The 18,715-nt window shown below is 41.9% G+C and overlaps 1 protein-coding gene across 1 annotated transcript; it reads right to left on the reverse strand.

Annotated features, from left to right (window-relative positions):
• Positions 1-3,390: 3,390 nt before the first annotated feature.
• amfra (autocrine motility factor receptor a) lies at positions 3,391-18,175 on the reverse strand. The gene is made up of 13 exons (XM_020456445.2): positions 17,034-18,175; positions 10,948-11,040; positions 10,372-10,536; positions 9,996-10,148; positions 9,672-9,712; positions 8,812-8,944; positions 8,464-8,597; positions 8,153-8,263; positions 7,776-7,975; positions 5,401-5,507; positions 5,084-5,218; positions 4,659-4,849; positions 3,391-3,793 (listed from the first exon to the last, which is right to left on the reverse strand). Exons 1-13 carry the CDS (start codon positions 17,280-17,282, stop codon positions 3,613-3,615), a joined length of 1,893 nt encoding a protein of 630 aa, XP_020312034.1. The 5' UTR covers positions 17,283-18,175; the 3' UTR covers positions 3,391-3,612.
• Positions 18,176-18,715: the final 540 nt, after the last annotated feature.

Here is an 18,715-nt window from a genome sequence, read left to right on the forward strand (position 1 = left end):
CTGTAAACACTTCCATCATCCAGTTGATAGTCCAAAGGATACCGTGCCATCTATATATATATATATATATATATCTATATATATATATATATATATATATATATCTATCTCTAATATATATCTATCTCTATATATATATCTATCTCTATATATAATATATCTTATATATAATATATCTATCTCTAATATATATATCTATCTCTATATATATCTATCTCATATATATATATAGAGAGATAGATAGATAGATATATATATATATATATAGATATATAGATAGATATATATATATATATATAGATTATATATATATCTATATAGATTATATATATCTATCTATATATCTATATATATATATATATATATATATATAATATCAAGAAATACTGTTTCAAGGTGCAAATGTGCAACCAAAACAAAACACAAACGTCATAGTATAGTCAAGGTCTACAAAGACCAAGCCTAACATTTTGTGACACGTAAAAAGCTGTTCATCTCAGGAGAGTTGTAACTACAAAACACAAGTCCCAAACTTCCCTGGCGTTCCAGAAAAAAAACTTTGCAACTCTACTAGGGATTACTAGGAAGAGAAGCCTCGGGCAGATCATGATGATCCAGATGCATGCATAGAGAGACATAAAAAAATGTTTTTTTTTAAAGGACAACACCGCATGAATTCAATAAAATATCACTACAAATACTTCTCGCAATGCAAAATAAAATGAGTAACACGTAGATGTCTATGTACAGGTATGAAGATGTTATGGCAACGTTTCCTAAACGCATTCCTCGGGACCCCATGGGGTGCAAGATTTGTTTTGACGTAACACTATACAGCTTATTCAAAATATAAAATCTTTATGATTAGTTGAATCAGCTGTGAAGTACTAGGGTAAAAAACAAAATGGGCACCACTTGGGACCCCCGAGGACCGAGTTTGGGAAACCCTGTATTATGAAATCCTTACATGCAGTGCCTTTGGAAAGTATTCAGACCCCTTGACTTTTTAAAATGGATTAAATAAACAAATCCTCAGCAATCTACACACAATACCCCATAATGATGATGCAAAAAACAGGTTTTTAGAAATGTTTGCAAATGTATAAAAACATTTAAACAGAAATACCTTATTTACTTAAGTATTCAGACCCTTTGCTATGAGACTCAAAATTGAGCTCAGGTGCATCCTGTTTCCAATGATAATCCTTGAGATGTTTCTAGAACTTGATTGAAGTCCACCTTTGGTAAATTCAATTGATTGGACATGATTTGGAAAGTCACACCTGTCTATATAAGGACCTATAGTTGACAGTGCATATCAGAGCAAAAACCAAGTCTTGAGGTCGAAAGAATTGTGTCGAGGCACAGATCTGGGGAAAGGTACCAAAATATTTCTGCAGCATTGAAGCTCCCCAAGAACACAGCGGCCTCCATCATTCTTAAATGGAAGAAGTTTGGAACTAACAAGACTGTTACCCGATGGTCACTCTGACAGACTTCCTTTGTGGAGATGGGAGAACCTTCCAGAAGGACAACCATCTCTGCAGCACTCCACCAATCAGGCCTTTATGGTAGAGCGGCCAGATGGAAGCCACTGCTCAGTAAAAGGCACATGACAGCTCGCTTAGAGTTTCTCAAAAGGCACCTAAAAGACTCTCAGACCATGAGAAATAAGATTAGTGTGGAAGAAACCTGGAGGAAACCTGGCAGCATGGTGGTGGCAGCATCATGCTGTGGTGATATTTTTCAGCGGTTGGGACTGGGAGACTAGTCAGGATCGAGGCAAAGATGAACAGATCAAGGTACAGAGAGATCCTTGATGAAAACCTGCTCCAGAGCGCTAAGGACCTCAGACTGGGGCGAAGGTTCACCTTCCAACAGGACAACGACCCATAAGCACACAGCCAAGACAATGCAGGAGTGACTTCGGAACAAGTCTCTGAATATCCATGAATGGCCCAAAAAGAGCCTGGATTTGAACCCAGTTGAACATCTCTGGAGAGACCTGAAAATAGCTGTGCGGCAACACTTCATCCAACCTGACAGAGCTTGAGAGGAATGGGAGAAACTCCCCAAATACAGGTGTGTCAAGCTTTTAGCGTCCTACCCAAGAAGACTCAGGGCTATAATTGCTGCCAAAAGTGCTTCAACAAAGTACTTAGTAAACTGTCTGGATACTTATGTAAAGGTGATATCTGTTATTTGGGGCATTGTGTATAAATTGACGAGGGAAAAAACAATTGAATAAATTTTATAATAAGGCTGTAAAATAACAAAATGTGGAAAAAGTGAAAGGGTCTGAATACTTTCCGAAGGCCCTGTAGGTCAGTAACATTCAAATAAAGTGTGATCCAGCTAAAGCCTTTACCCAAGGTTTTGAAGAATCATGTAGACAATCTAAATGCTACTTATGCCATCTACGCATGTACACAAATAAAGAATCAATTCATATTTCAACTCCTTATAATACAAATTCAAATGTGGCTTTTAGCTATGAATCATAGTGGTACACTATCAATACACAAGGCAATGGAACTGAACGTTTTTCTTGAAAAGTGAAGAGTACGTGCGCCTATATATGTATTCAGGACAGAAAATAGATCTTTCCTACATCAAACTGTACTAGACTCTGCAGTATCAGAAAGTAGATGGAGACTGTCTGTTCAATGTTTCTTCATGGTAGAGATAAGAGCAGAAATGTGGACAATACAATATCTCCCGTCTCAGTACTAACCAGGCCTGACCCTGAAACAGGCGTGTTCTGGGTGTTATGGCCACAAGCAGTTTTTAAAAAACATAGTTTTCTCCCCGAATTAGGTCCCTTGGCATCTCTGCAACTCCTCAATGGGCTCGGGAGAGGCAAAGGCCAAGTCATGGGTCCTCCGAAACATGACCCGCCTGGCTGGCTGCATTCTTACCACACCGCCTGCTTGAGCTGGATGTCAGCCACACCAATATGTTCAATTGACGACGGGATTCAGCTTGCAGGTGCCCGGCCCTATCACAAGGAGTTGCTAGAGCATGATGAGCCAAGGAAAGCCCCACCGGCCAAACCCTCCCCTACCCCAGACAGTGCTGGGCCAATTGTGCGCCCTCCTATGGGGCTCCCGGTCACGGTCCATTGTGACAAAGCCTGGGATCTCATGTTTAAAACACAGCGTGGGGAAAAAATGTAATCATGCACATTTCTCAGGTTAATTTAACAGATAGACAGTCCATTCAGTAGTAGGTTATTTACTCCGGCCCTAGATGGACTGTAGAGGGGCAGGTTTGGTGGTACAGTGAGACCTGTCGTAACCAGTATAAATCTTACTGGTTCCCACTAGGGCTGTAACAATACCAGTATCACAAAAGAATGTCCATGACCAAAATTAAAACACGAAGCAGATCTAACTCTGGTCCTTTAATAACCTGCTGTATGCAAGATATTGTTTGCTACAGCTTGGAAAATAAATACATGTGACTCTGGATGACAACATAATTTCATTTGATTCCAACATTAGGGATGTTTTCCTAAAGTTAATTCCGCTTTGTGTTTGGTTTCCTTGCCATGATACTAACGAGTATGGTAATACTGGTATCATCCCGGCCCTAGTTCCCAGTCCAGCCTCTTCACTGGTAAGTGTGCATGCGGCGCTCAGCAGCTGCCGCTAACTTTCTGCGTCGCAGGGTCATAGAGTCTAAAACTGAACCTGCTGGGATGTCATCCTCAAGAGAGGGCAGACCTTCATCGTACTCATCGTCGTCGTTCATAGCAGCAGCGTTTTCCTCTGGGCTCTTGCTCAGATATCTCCTGAGAGGGGCGCAGGAAGAGCAGGTTTTAGTTTAAGACCTCTGCTGAGTTCTTAGGGTTACAGTTGAGCCAGGATGTGGACATGAAGCTAGGGTTAGGGTTGAGCCGGGACGTGGACATGAAGCTAGGGTTAGGGTTGAGGCTACGGTTGAGCAGGGACGTGGACATGAAGCTAAGGTTAGGGTTGAGGCTAGAGTTAGGGTTGTGGTTGAGGCTAGTGTTGAGGCTAGAGTTAGGGTTGAGGCTAGGGTTAAGGTTGAGCCGGGATGTGGACATGAAGCTAGGGTGGTATTTAATATTTGCTTATTTTAAAAAAATACTTTGGCTCAGCTTGATTTAGCTTGCCTGGTGCAATGGAACCAATAGAATACTCCCAAAAGTGCAACTGCAGACCCTGCCCATCTAACAAACTGTATTTGAAAGAAGACAAGTACTATTTAAAGCCAGGCATGTTAATGTCCTGGTGCCGGGGGACATGTCTATCGGTGAGCTAATGGGGTCAGTGCTGCTCAGAGCCTCACGACCAGGTCGTATTATTAGCCATCGCTGACAATAGAGATCAGTACCATTAATAGGAGCATGAGAAACACAATGAGCTGAATGGAATAGAGCAGTATGAAAAGGTGAAAAGCACAGGGTACGACCCCTTTAGCATACAATACCAAATATTCTAACAAAAACACCAATAGACAAGTGGGCACAAACAGAGCATAGAAAGGTAGTAAATATGATAAAATAGACAATTTGCTTCATTTGCAACATCCATAATAGATTAATTTGAAATCCAGGCTAGCAGGTTAGGAACTGGAAGTGTTCCATTGAAGTCAGTGCTTTCTTTTTAACTTTAAATAAGCAGATCCAGTACCTCTGTGCTCGTAGCAGTAGCTCATCTTTCCTCTGTAGCAGTATCTTCTGTCTCTCCTCGGCTGACTTGGAGAAGCGGCTGCCTCTGACCTCAAAGTCCTCCACCTCGGGGGTCACGAACTCTGAACTCCCGCTGGCCCCACCCACATCTTGTGGGGAGGGGTTGACCTGGGAGGCAGAGTGATCCACAGGCTGGAGAGGGAGACAGCAGACATTTTAAGCAGACCTGGAAGTCAGGTATGCTCTAAACTTACTGTGGAAGTCAAGTGTCCCAAGAAGGCTTTTCTCAAGTAATTTTGGGTATCGGCTCATGGGATGAATTGACCCTGAACTCTATTTTAGCCCTTCCTTATGTTAATGTCACATCCAAGGAGACCACATAAGCACCCACACAACCAGCGTGTGGAGTAGCAGTGTTGGACTGACCTGTATGGGGAAAGGAACCACGATGCGTCCGTCCAGGATGTTGTCAGTGGTGACCTCTACAGAGTGGGTCAGCTGCAGATCCTGCAGCACAAGATGGTAGGGAACCTCCGGAAACATCTCCCCGATTTGATGGGCCTAAAGATAGCGAGAGAGGAGATGTAGCATTATTTCAAACATCTAATGTAGCCTCCTTTCTTTACCTCCTTATCTTCATTGTTACTGACATGAGAGAATAGCACAGGTGAAAGTTAACAAGAATATAATGAGACACTGGTAAAAAGAAAAACAAGTAATGGATGGACCCCACAAACACTGACCATGGCATTGAGCTGGGAGTTGTTGGCCTGTTGTACGATTCCCAGGATGTTGGTTGTGTGCATCACTTCCACAGAGAAACTGGGCAGCCAGCTGGCAATGCGAGAACCTAGTAGGGGTGAAATACATGCACGGTCAAGCTCATTTGATATTCATGGAGAGGTGTCCTCTCTAATCTGTATATGGATTTAGAGTGGTGAGAGAAAAGCCTGAATAGTCGCCAACTGTGTCAGATTAACCACTGAGAGGATGTCTATCTGCATATTTTATGGGTGTTACTCTTGGCCCTAAAGATACTGAGGCCTGATCCAGAAAACAACAAAACTAATAGGGACTACAGATGTAATTTAGTTTCATAGCCAACACTGACATTTACATTGATGAGTAAAGAATTTGACAGGATATTAACTACTGTAATCAAAAATATCCTGTCAATGGGGCTGAGGCCTGAAATAGTCCCATGGGTTTGGGACTTTCTCTCTGACAGGAGACAACAGGTCATTATGGTGCCACATCTGAATGCGAGTCCCTCATGTGGGGAGCCCAGGGGACCCTCCTTGGCCCGGTCCTTTTCCTTGCCTCAATGACGCTGAACATGAAGCTGCCAACCCTGTGTGGAAATATGTATTTTCTAGATATGTGGTAGTAGAGTAGTGGCCTGAGGAAACACACTGAATGTATTGTGTAAAGTGTTATGAAATGTAATGTAATATTTTAAGTTGTATATAACGGCCTTAATGTTGCTGGACCCCAGGAAGAGTAACTGGCAGGAACTAAATGGGGATCCTTAATAAATACAAATACAAAGCTGCCACCCACACCATGTCTTTATAGTATTGTTGTTTGTATACAAAACATTAAGAACACCTGCTCTTTCCATGACATAGACTGACCAATGGCTGCACCATTGAGAGCATCCCGACTAGCTGCATCACCGCCTGGTATGGCAACTGCTCGGCATCCAACCGCAACATGCTACAGAGGGTAATGTGTATGGCCCATTACATCACTGGGGCCGAGATCCCTGCCATCCAGGACCTCTATACCAGGTGGTGTCAGAGGAAGGCCCTAAAAATTGTCAAAGACTCCAGCCACCCAAGTCGTAGACGGTTCACTCGGTTACCGCACGGCAAGCAGTACCGGAAAGCCCAGTCTGGTACCAAAAGGCTTAACAGCTTCAACCCCCAAGCCATAAGACTGCTGAACAGTTAATCAAATGGCTACACGGACTATTTACATTGACACCCTTATTTTATTATTACTTGTAGCACTGACTCTTGCACAGGCTTGATGTACACTCAGTGGAATCCACACACACAAACTACTCTGTTATTATCTATGCCTAGTCACTTTACCCCAACCTACATGTACATATTACCTCTACGTCGTACCCCCGCCTATTGACTATATAGCCTAGTTATTGCTATTTTATTGTGTGTTACTATTTTTCCTTTAGTTTATTTTGATTTTTTTTCACGGTAAGGTTGTATTTGGTGCATGTGACAAATAACATTTGATGTCACTTGTTGAATCCACTTCAATCAGTGTAGATGATGGGGAGGAGACAGGTTAAAGAAGGATTTTTAAACCTTGAGACAATTGAGAGATGGATGGTGTATGTGTGCCATTCAGAGACAAAAGATTGAAGTGTTTTTGAACGGGGTAGGGTAGTAGCTGGCAGGCAACCCGGTTTGTGACAAGAACTGCAACACTGCCAGGTTCAAACTCAACAAGTATCCTGTGTATCAAGAAGGGTCCAGCATCCCATCGAGTCTACTCCCTGATGAATTGAGGCTGTTCTGAGGGCAAAGGTGGGGTGCAACTCAATATTAGGAATGCGCTCTTAATGTTTTGTACACTCAGCGTATATTGCATATTTTAACATTGTATTATATTAAGTGTTTTACTGGTTTAGGATTTTAATATTTGATAATGATTTAATTATTCATATTATGAATGTAAATTGGTGTACAATTCAGTCTGACTGAGAGAAACCAATAAAACCTACTACTTATTTACATACTTTTAAAGCACCAAAACATGTATGCAAAGCAATGTTCTAGAATATTGGACCGTTGGCTATGATACTTTTTGAATTCTCAGCACGGCTCAAGCAATTTCTCCAACTGTCAACACACTCAAATGAATATAGAGGACACATACCGGAGATACGTTGGTTGGGAATTTAGTGCGTCCCCCGCAGACGGTGGTCTCAGAAACGCATAGCTATGTCACAATGGGATGCGGGACTATGATTTACACTTAAGCCTAAATGTTGATTAATGTCTCCTGTCCCTGTGAAATAAATTGGTTCTGATTCTGGGTGCTAGTAAAAAAGTAGAAAAGTGAGTATACTGGGTGAGTGTTGGGGCCTCACCATCAAAGTGGAAGAAGTGGTTGTGTTGGTTGAGGTGTTGCCTTGCATCTGGCCCGGGGCCTCCAGGGCCCATGTTGTCTTCCAGCATGGGCTCCCTCTGCCTCTCCTCTCTCTCTCCTCCAGCCCCCTCGCTGATGTTCAGAGACATACGGCATGTGGGACACGACGTGTCCTGCTCCAACCAGGAACGCAGGCAAGAGCTGGGCACACAAAAACACACTGTTAATAGTGACCATAATAATGCTTTAATTTTATGTAGCACTAGGCACAATGTTCAATCATGATAATGGACTGGAGTTATGTATAGCAGAATAGATAGTTGTGGTTGCTGAAATGCACACTGCATGGGGGTTAAGCGTTTTTGCATATCTGCTCACTTGTGGAAGAGATGTCCACAGGGCAGCTTGCGTGCTGTCAACATGGAGTCCCAGCAGATAGCACAGTCATCATTGTTCGCTACCAGCTCATCAGAGGTGGCCACAGCAAACCTGCAATCAACAATATACTTCGAAGAACAATACTTTGCCCATGTTCTTTTCAGATCATGGAAATTAATATTTTGCTTTCAACCTTTTGCCTTCAAATATCCCTCAGAGCATAGATGGATACAGCTATAACACAATGTAATGTAAATAAATACAGGTACTGTTCAGTATGTAGAAAGATAAAGCTTGACTGAGCAACAAACCTGGCCTCCATGTTGTTGATGACACGGAGGTAGTTCTTGTGGCGACGGATTCTCTTCTGCACCTCATGGAACAGGTAACGCAGCTGCATGAAAATCACCAGGCTGGCCATAGAGAGCCAGATGTTACCAAACAGCTGAGAGGAGAAGGGGAGAAGAGGGAGAGAAAGAGGAGAAAAGAGCAGAGGAGAGGATAGGAGAAAGAGTTGGTAGAAAGAAGACATTCTGGTTACAACATGAAGGGAACTAAAGATAAATGGACACTAGTAACAAGTCAAATAGGAACATGCCGCTCTTGTGCAGTTGTTTTGTGTGAAAGTGAGTGGATGTGAGGATGGGTGTTGAACTCACCAGCATGTGGATGTGGTGCATAAGGTCCAGCCCCAGCAGCGCCAGCTCCATCACAAAGTCAGTGTAGTAAACGTAGGATCCTTTACTCTCCCAGGTGCCCTCATGGTTCAAGTCCCACAGGTGGATAAAGTACCTGGAGGAAGCAGGAACAGGTGTTCAGTGCGTGCGTGCAGCCTTTTCAGATTGTTACAGGCTTTTCCATTTATATTTAGAGGTTTGACGTTAGCACGTGGGGCGCACAGACTGGTGTCACTTTGTTAGTCAGCTTGTGTTACACCTGTGCTGGTTTGTCATCTTGTTAGTGGGAAGGTGTTTCAAATAAAATCAAATGTATTTATATAGCCCTTCGTACATCAGCTGATATCTCAAATATGGCCCAGGTGATGGCCCAGGTGATTTTTAAGAGTGGCTGGCCCAGTGCCCCAGTTGTCTGGAGAGATGTGGAAGGTCAACTCCCTATTCGATTTCTAGAAAAACAATCCGTTATCTGATCTTCCCCGTTTTTGTTTTGCTCCAACATTTTGGTTTGCTTCCTGTCTTTGAGTTTGGTGTGGGTTTTTATTTTATTTGTCTCTTAGTGGGCACATTTAGTGGGTGCTCATGGTGGGTGTCGTTTAGGTTCCAGTTGTTGTTGCTATGCAACTTTCAGTGGACAGCCCCAAGAGTATCTTTCAGAACCCTTCCTAAAACCCCACCTCTTTAATTTTGTTTGATGTCAGTGACTATTTGTTAGATACCCCTTCTGTTTGAGTACCATGTTTGATTTTCATGCTGGGGAACCTTAACAAGATGTACCACCAGTTGGTAATGGTTTATACAAGATATACAATATTTTGGCAATTGCCTGCACAATCACTTACCGGATAATGACATGTCCAGTTCTAACGGACACCAGCATACACTGAAAGAAAACATAAGAGAACAATGGTCTGGTTAGATAATGGGGAGCATCATCAGATAAGACCATGATGTATACATTAAAAACAGGCAGATAAGCACTACACCGCAAATGTTTATCCATATAGAATAGAGAAACAAAGGCAAGAGGACCCAAAATACTTTTTAAATGTCGACTCCATCTCAAAATGCATTGGAGAAACATTCCTCTCCTGAGGCGAGGAGACACGATGAATCAAGGAAAAACAGTTGAGATCCACCTGGGGAGCGGGCTCCAGGCATCCTACCTCAGCGGCCATGAAGGTGACGGTGTGTACGCCGTGGGGGTTTCCCAGGAGCCCACAGAGCAGAGCCAAGCCACAGCAGGTCAGCAGCATACCCACCAGCAGGGTCAGAACCCTCACATGGCTGTCCATAGGAGTGGTGGGTGAGAATGCCAGCTGTAACAACACACACAAGACTCAATGATAAAGTACGATACTGCCGTGGATGATAATAGAATATCATAACATTAAAAACCCTATTCATGAACCGGGGAAATTAGAGTTTGTTTTACAAAACAAAGACACTATTGATTAGCCTTACAGATATTGGCTAAATACAAATGATGAAACAATATTGTGAGAAGAGGATAACTCCTATATAGGACTATTGGAAACGAACATATTCAAAGCGGTCCTTGCAGAGCTGGACCATGAGGTGCATGAAGACGAGGACAGCAAACCACAGACACCACATCACCACCTCCTCCACCGTCTGAACGTTGAGCACCCCGAAGATGAAGATAAACTTGTAGAAGATGAAGTTCCAGAACTTGTCCTTTAGGTGCTGTTTCGACAGAGAAAGCAGCCAGGGCAGATAAGGCATTACAACATTTGATTTAGTCGCAATAGCTTTTTTGTTTTGAGGAAGGATTGTTGACATATTTTACAGTTGTATCTAAAAGCATAATTGAGCAATGATTTATCAAAGATTGGCATATTTATTACATTTTGGCCTTATCCAGGCATCTCATCTGGGTTTCGTGAGGATTTAATTCAGCTGCATAATAAAATGTTTATGATAGTGGCCTCGATCTTAGCATGCATATCTCAATGACTACTAATGAAATTACATTCCCATTATACCCCAGTTACAGGGGACCTGGCAGTTTGCAGTAAGTGTTTCAAAGAAAAACATTAGGCTACCTGGTTAATGAATGACATTACCTAGAAAAACACCAAACACATTCCTACTTACCTGTTTTTCACTGACACGGAGTGGCCCAAAGACAATGCACTGGATCACCTTTGCAATCAGCATCAGGACACAGCAGGCTGTATTCACCATCACCTGATCAACATGACATATTGAATTGAAAGTTAAATCAGCCACCAAATGAAACAGCAAATTGACACTATCCCAAATCCATTATTTCAATATCAAGGTAAAAGTTTGTCCCGGGTTACGAAAGTCTCAATTGCAATATCAGCACAATATCTAGCGGACTAATCTCCACGGTACAGGACGTTTCTGATGAACTTCACCAACAGTGTGGAGCCAAGACCAAGCTTTCTGGAATATACTGTACAAAGTCAAAAGTTTGGACAATCCTGATGAATTTACTGTGTTAAATGAGGCCTCACCTCCTGGTTACACTAGTGACCATATCCCCCGTGCATCCCGCAAAGGCGGGGGTGTTGCTAACATTTACGATAGCAAATTTCAATATAGAAATCTATGCAGCCTACTCAATCACTTTATATAGCTACTGTTTACAGGCCTCCTGGGCCATATACAGCATTCCTCATTGAGTTCCCTGAATTCCTATCGGACCTTGTAGTCATAGCAGATAATATTCTAATTATTGGTGACTTTAATATTCACATGGAAAAGTCCACAGACCCACTCCAAAAGGCTTTTCGGAGCCATCATCGACTCAGTGGGTTTTGTCCAACATGTCTCTGGACCTACTCACTGTCATACTCTGGACCTAGTTTTGTCCCATGGAATAAATGTTGTGGATCTTAATGTTTTTCCTCATAATCCTGGACTATCGGACCACCATTTTATGACATTTGCAAATGCAACAAATAATCTGCTCAGACCCCAACCAAGGAGCATCAAAAGTCGTGCTATAAATTCACAGACAACACAAAGATTCCTTGATGCCCTTCCAGACTCCCTCTGCCTACCCAAGGACGTCAGAGGACAAAAATCAGTTAACCACCTAACCGAGGAACTCAATTTAACCTTGCGCAATAGCCTAGATGCAGTTGCACCCCTAAAAACTAAAAACATTTCTCATAAGAAACTAGCTCCCTGATATACAGAAAATACCTGAGCTCTGAAGCAAGCTTCCAGAAAATTGGAACAGAAATGGCGCCACACCAAACTGGAAGTCTTCCGACTAGCTTGGAAAGACAGTACCGTGCAGTATCGAAGAGCCCTCACTGCTGCTCGATCATCCTATTTTTCCAACTTAATTGAGGAAAATAAGAACAATCCTAAATTTATTTTTGATACTGTCGCAAAGCTAACTAAAATACAGCATTCCCCAAGTGAGGATGGCTTTCACTTCAGCAGTAATAAATTCATGAACTTCTTTGAGGAAAAGATCATGATTATTAGAAAGCAAATTACGGACTCCTCTTTAAATCTGCGTATTCCTTCAAAGCTCAGTTGTCCTGAGTCTGCACAACTCTGCCAGGACCTAGGATCAAGAGAGACGCTCAAGTGTTTTAGTACTATATCTCTTGACACAATGATGAAAATAATCATGGCCTCTAAACCGTCAAGCTGCATACTGGACCCTAATCCAACTAAACTACTGAAAGAGCTGCTTCCTGTGATTAGCCCTCCTATGCTGAACATAATAAACGGCTCTCTATCCACCGGATGTGTACCAAACTCACTAAAAGTGGCAGTAATAAAGCCTCTCTTGAAAAAGCCAAACCTTGACCCAGAAAATATTTAAAAAACTATCGGCCTATATCGAATCTTCCATTCCTCTCAAATTTTAGAAAAGGCTGTTGCGCAGCAACTCACTGCCTTCCTGATGACTAACAATGTATACGAAATGCTTCAGTCTGGTTTTAGACACCATCATAGCACTGAGACTGCACTTGTGAAGGTGGTAAATTACCTTTTAATGGCATCAGACCGAGGCTCTGCATCTGTCCTCGTGCTCCTAGACCTTAGTGCTGCTTTTGATACCATCGATCACCACATTCTTTTGGAGAGATTGGAAACCCAAATTGGTCTACACGAACAAGTTCTGGCCTGGTTTAGATCTTATCTGTCGGAAAGATATCAGTTTGTCTCTGTGAATGGTTTGTCCTCTGACAAATCAACTATAAATGTAGGTGTTCCTCAAGGTTCCATTTTAGGACCACTATTGTTTTCACTATATATTTTACCTCTTGGGGATGTCATTCGAAAACATAATGTTAACTTTCACTGCTATGCGGATGACACACAGCTGTACATTTCAATGAAACATAGTGAAGCCCCAAAATTACCCACGCTAGAAGTCTGTGTTTCAGACATAAGGAAGTGGACGGCTGCAAACGTTCTACTTTTAAACTCGGACAAAACAGAGATGCTTGTTCTAGGTCCCAAGAAACAAAGAGATCTTCTGTTGAATCTGACAATTAATCTTAATGGTTGTACAGTCGTCTCAAATAAAACTGAAGGACCTTGGTGTTACTCAGGACCCTGATCTCTCTTTTGACAAACATATCAAGACTGTTTCAAGGACAGCTTTTTTCCATCTACGTAACATTGCAAAAATATGAAACTTTCTGTCCAAAAATGATGCAGAAAAATGTATCCATGCTTTTGCTACTTCTAGGTTAGACTACTGCAATGCTCTACTTTCCGGCTACCTGGATAAAGCACGAAATAAACTTCAGTTAGTGTTAAATACGGCTGCTAGAATCCTGACTAGAACCAAAAAATGTGATCATATTACTCCAGTGCTAGCCTCCCTACACTGGCTTCCTGTTAAGGCAAGGGCTGATTTGAAGGTTTTACTGCTAACCTACAAAGCATTACATGGACTTGCTCCTATCTATCTCTCTCATTTGGTCCTGCCGTATATACCTACACGTACGCTACGGTCACAAGACGCAGGCCTCCTAATTGTCCCTAGAATTTCTAAGCAAACAGCTGGAGGCAGGGCTTTCTCCTACAGAGCTCCATTTTTATGGAATGGTCTGCCTACCCATGTGAGAGATGCAGACTCGGTCTCAACCTTTAAGTCTTTACTGAAGACTCATCTCTTCAGTGGGTCATATGATTGAGTGTAGTCTGGCCCAGGAGTGTGAAGGTGAACGGAAAGGATCTGGAGCAACGAACCGCCCTTGCTGTCTCTCCCTGGCCGGTTCCCCTCTTTCCACTGGGATTCTCTGCCTCTAACCCTATTACAGGGGCTGAGTCACTGGCTTACTGGTGCTCTTTCATGCCATCACTTGAGTGGGTTGAGTCACTGATGTGATCTTCCTGTCTGGGTTGGGCCGTGGAGGAGATCTTTGTGGGCTATACTCCGGCCTTGTCTCAGGATGGTAAGTTGATGGTTGAAGATATCCCTCTAGTGTACTGGGGGCCGTGCTTTGGCAAAGTGGGTGGGGTTATACCCTTCCTGTTTGGCCCTGTCCGGGGGTATCATCAGATGGGGCCACAGTGTCTCCTGACCCCTCCTGTCTCAGCCTCTAGTATTTATGCTGCAGTAGTTTGTATCGGGGGGCTAGGTTCAGTTTGTTATATCTGGAGTACTTCTCATGTCTTATCCGGTGTCCTGTGTGAATTTAAGTATGCCCTCTCTAATTCTCTCTTTCTCTCTCTCAGAGGACCTGAGCCCTAGGACCATGCCTCAGGACTACCTGGCATGAGGACTCCTTGCTGTCCCCAGTCCACCTGGCCGTGCTGCTGCTCCAGTTTCAACTGTTCTGCCTGCGGCTATGGAATCCTGACCTGTTCACTGGATGTGCTACCTGTCCCAGACCTGCTGTTTTAAACTCTCTAGACACAGCAGGAGTGGTAGAGATACTCTTAATGATCGGCTATGAAAAGCCAACTGACATTTACTCCTGAGGTGCTGACTTGCTGCACCCTTGACAACTACTGTGATTATTATTATTTGACCATGCTGGTCATTTATTAACATTTGAACATCTTGGCCATGTTCTGTTATAATCTCCACTCGGCACAGCAAGAAGAGAACTGGCCACCCCTCATAGCCTGGTTCCTCTCTAGGTTTTTCTTTATTTTTTACTATTTTCTACATTGTAGAATAATAGTGAAGACATCAAAACTATGAAATAACACATGGAATCATGTAGTAACCAACAACAACAAAAAAGTGTTAAACAACCCAAAATATATTTTATATTTGAGATTCTTCAAAGTAGCCACCCTTTACCTTGATGACAGCTTTGTACACTCCTGCCATTCTCTCAACCAGCTTCTTTAGGTAGTCACCTTGAATGCATTTCAGTTAAAAAGGTGTGCATTGTTAAAGATATGTTGTGGAATTTCTTTCCTTCTTAATGTGTTTGAGCCAATCAGTTGTGTTGTGACAAGGTGGGGTTGGTATACAGAAGATAGCCCTATTTGTTAAAAGACGAAGTCCATATTTTAGCAAGAACAGCTCAAATAAGCATAGAGAAACGACTGTGCATCATTACTTTAAGACATGAAGGTCAGTCAATCTGGAAAATGTCAAGAACTTGAAAATTTCTTCAAGTGCAGTTGCAAAAACCATCAAGGGCTATAATGAAACTGGTTCTCATGAGAACCGCCACAGGAAAGGAAGATCCATAGTTACTTCTGCTGCAAAGGATAAGTTCATTAGAGTTACCAGCCTCAGAAATAAGCAATTAACTTGACCTCAGAATGCAGCCCAAATAAATGCTTCAGAGTTCAAGTAACAGACATCAACTGTTCAGAGGAGACTGCGTGAATCAGGCCATCATGGTCGAATTCCTGATAAGAAACCACTACTAAAGGACAACAATAATAATAAGAAACTTGCTTGGGCCAAGAAACATGAGCAATGGACATTAGACCGGTAGAAATCTGTCCTTTGGTCTGATGAGTACAAATTTGAGATTTTTGGTTCCAACCGCCATGTCTTTGTGAGACGCAAAGTACGTGAATGGATGATCTCCGCATGTGTGGTTCCCACCGTGAAGCATGGAAGTGTGATGGTCTGTGATTTATTTAGAATTCAAGGCACACTTAACCAGCATAGCTACCACAGCATTTTGCAGCTGACACATCATCCCATCTGGGTTGCGCTTAGTGGGACTATGATTTGTTTTTCAACAGAACAATGACCCAAAACACACCTCCTGGATGTGTAAGGGCTATTTGACCAAGGAGAGTGATGGAGTGCTGCATCAGATTACTTGGCCTCCAAAATCACCCAACCTCAAGCCAATTGAGATGGTATGGGATGAGTTGGACCGCAGAATGAAGGAAAAGCAGACAACAAGTGCTCAGCATATGTGGGAACTCATTCAAGACTGTTTGAAAAGCATTCCAGGTGACTACCTCATGAAGCTGGTTTCAGAGAATGCCAAGAGTGTACAAAGCTGTCACCAAGGCAAAGGGTGGCTACATTGAAGAATCTCAAATATATTTTGATTTGTTTAACACTTTTTTGGTTACTACATGATTCCATGGTGTGGTATTTCATAGCTTTGATGTCTTCATTATTATTATACAATGTAGAAAATTGTTTAAAAAATAAAGAAAATCCCTTAAATAAGTAGGTGTCCAAACGTTTGAATTGTACTGTAGCTCGGACTATATCGATTCACCCAAGGTTAATACTTCAAAAAATATTAAAAACACCCACCGTGTACCTGTGTTTGTCCTCTGTAGATGGTTGCCTTTATTTACTGAAATGTATACTTTTTCAATAAACATTAATCAAATACCACCACTGATTATTTAATTGTTGAAATTCAATAGGCACATGCACATTTACACTGAGTTGCCATCTTAGAGCAACACCGATGAGCAAACAGTCGGTAGTTGTATGTGATTAACCCTTCATTGAAAAAGTATGGATTTCAGCAAACAAAGAAAGGCACGCAACTACAGAGGATAAACATGGGCCGTTTCATAATTTATATTTAAGTATTGACCTCAGGCAAATCGATGTGGTCGGAGCTAGATTCCACAAAGCCTGTTCTCAGCTCCACGCCGTTGGTGAAGTATATCATTAAACATCCTTTACCATGTAGTGGAGTTTAGTCCGCTACACAATATTCAGATAGTCATGCTTTGAATTGTACTGAATTATCAACAAACCACAGGAGCAGAGTTCATGAACTTACCCAAACAAAAACAGTGTCTGAGACCAGGTACAACCGGACAGTGGCTGCCACATCGGTAAGGCTGGTGATTGGGTCCTCATCAACATCATCACTTTCTACAGGAGAACTGCTCTGTGTCTGTGTGTACTCTACTGGCTCTGGGACAGTACAGTAGCCACTCAATATTGACCCAGCGAGAAATACAGCACTCAGAGCTGTGTATGTCTGCAAACTGGGCCATGGAAATCTCTCCAAAAACAGCAAAGGCATATTGACTGGTGCAAGGTTTGCCACTTTGGAAAGTTCCGAAAAATACGTATTGAGTGAACACCTATTTCGAGATTCTTGTATCAACTAGTGATTTCAAGATGAAATGTCACTTTTTGGAAGACCCCACCAAAATACACATAGAAATTTAAGTAATAGATATGTAATTCGCAAGTCCAAGAAACGGTAGATATGTTGTGTGCGCTATATCTTTCCTTCCCGTTTTAAATTTTCTCTTTTACTTTCAGTTCAATACACCAGCTTCAAACAGATAAATACTATATTTTTGGTTATTGAAAATATATTTATCGACGGTTTATATGGTACACTGATTCTGATTTTATCACAAACTGAAATTAGGCGAACTATTAGAATTTTAGCAAGCAAGCAGGAAATGGCGCAGCGATTTATGCGTAGTGCACATTTAATTTAGCGTTATTTAGAAAACGTTAACTTAATTATCTCGTTTGTAGCTAATACCGTGGTAACATTTGATATGTATCCTCCTTGGCTAGCTAGCTAGCTAGGTACATGGACGACTGGTAAATCAACAACAACAGTTTAGCTAGCTAGTAACCAGGATTAAAAACTCTTGACATTTCGTCCACGCTGATAACTATGTACGATGTCGCCAAATACCAACTGTATATCGGCGTCTCTGAAAAAACCCGTCAAAGGCTTAACTGTGTCGACCCTCCTATTGCATGTTGCTGTAGCAATATCTCTGAGTTTCCACTTTATTGCCTCTATTTCGGTGTACTTCCGGTTTTGGAGCATCTGGATTCCTCTCTAGATTGGCTGGATCAGAGAGCGCTCTAGTTACATAAAAAATATCAGAATTTGTCTGCCTGTGTGAACGCAGCCATGTTGTCTCAGCAAGGGACCTCATTCGGAGTAAGGCATCATACCTACAGTGCCTTCAGAAAGTATTCATACCCCTTTACTTATTCCACATTTTGTTATGTTACAGCCTGAATTCAAAATGGATTAAATATATGTTCTTCTCACCCATCTACACACAATACGCACAATACAATAATGACAAAGTGAAAACATGTTTTTAGAACTTTTAACACATTTATTGAAAATTAAATACAGAAATATCTCATTTACATAAGTTTTCACACCCCTGAGTCAATACATGTTAGAATCACCTTTGACAGCGATTACAGCTGTGAATGTTTCTGGGTACATCACTAAGAGCTTTGCACACATGAATTGTACAATATTTTCACATTATTATTTTAAAAAATGTTCAAGCTCTGTCAAATTGGTTGTTGATCATTGCTAGACAGCCATTTTCAAGTCTTGCCATAGATTTTCAAGCAGATTTTATTCAAAACTGTAACTAGGCCACTCAGGAACCTTCAATGTCCTCTTGGTAAGCAGCAGTATAGTTGGCCTTGTGTTTTAGGTTATTGTCCTGCTGAAAGGTG

The sequence above is a fragment of the Oncorhynchus kisutch genome, linkage group LG22 (assembly GCF_002021735.2).
Source record: "Oncorhynchus kisutch isolate 150728-3 linkage group LG22, Okis_V2, whole genome shotgun sequence".
Classification (NCBI taxonomy): domain Eukaryota; kingdom Metazoa; phylum Chordata; class Actinopteri; order Salmoniformes; family Salmonidae; genus Oncorhynchus; species Oncorhynchus kisutch.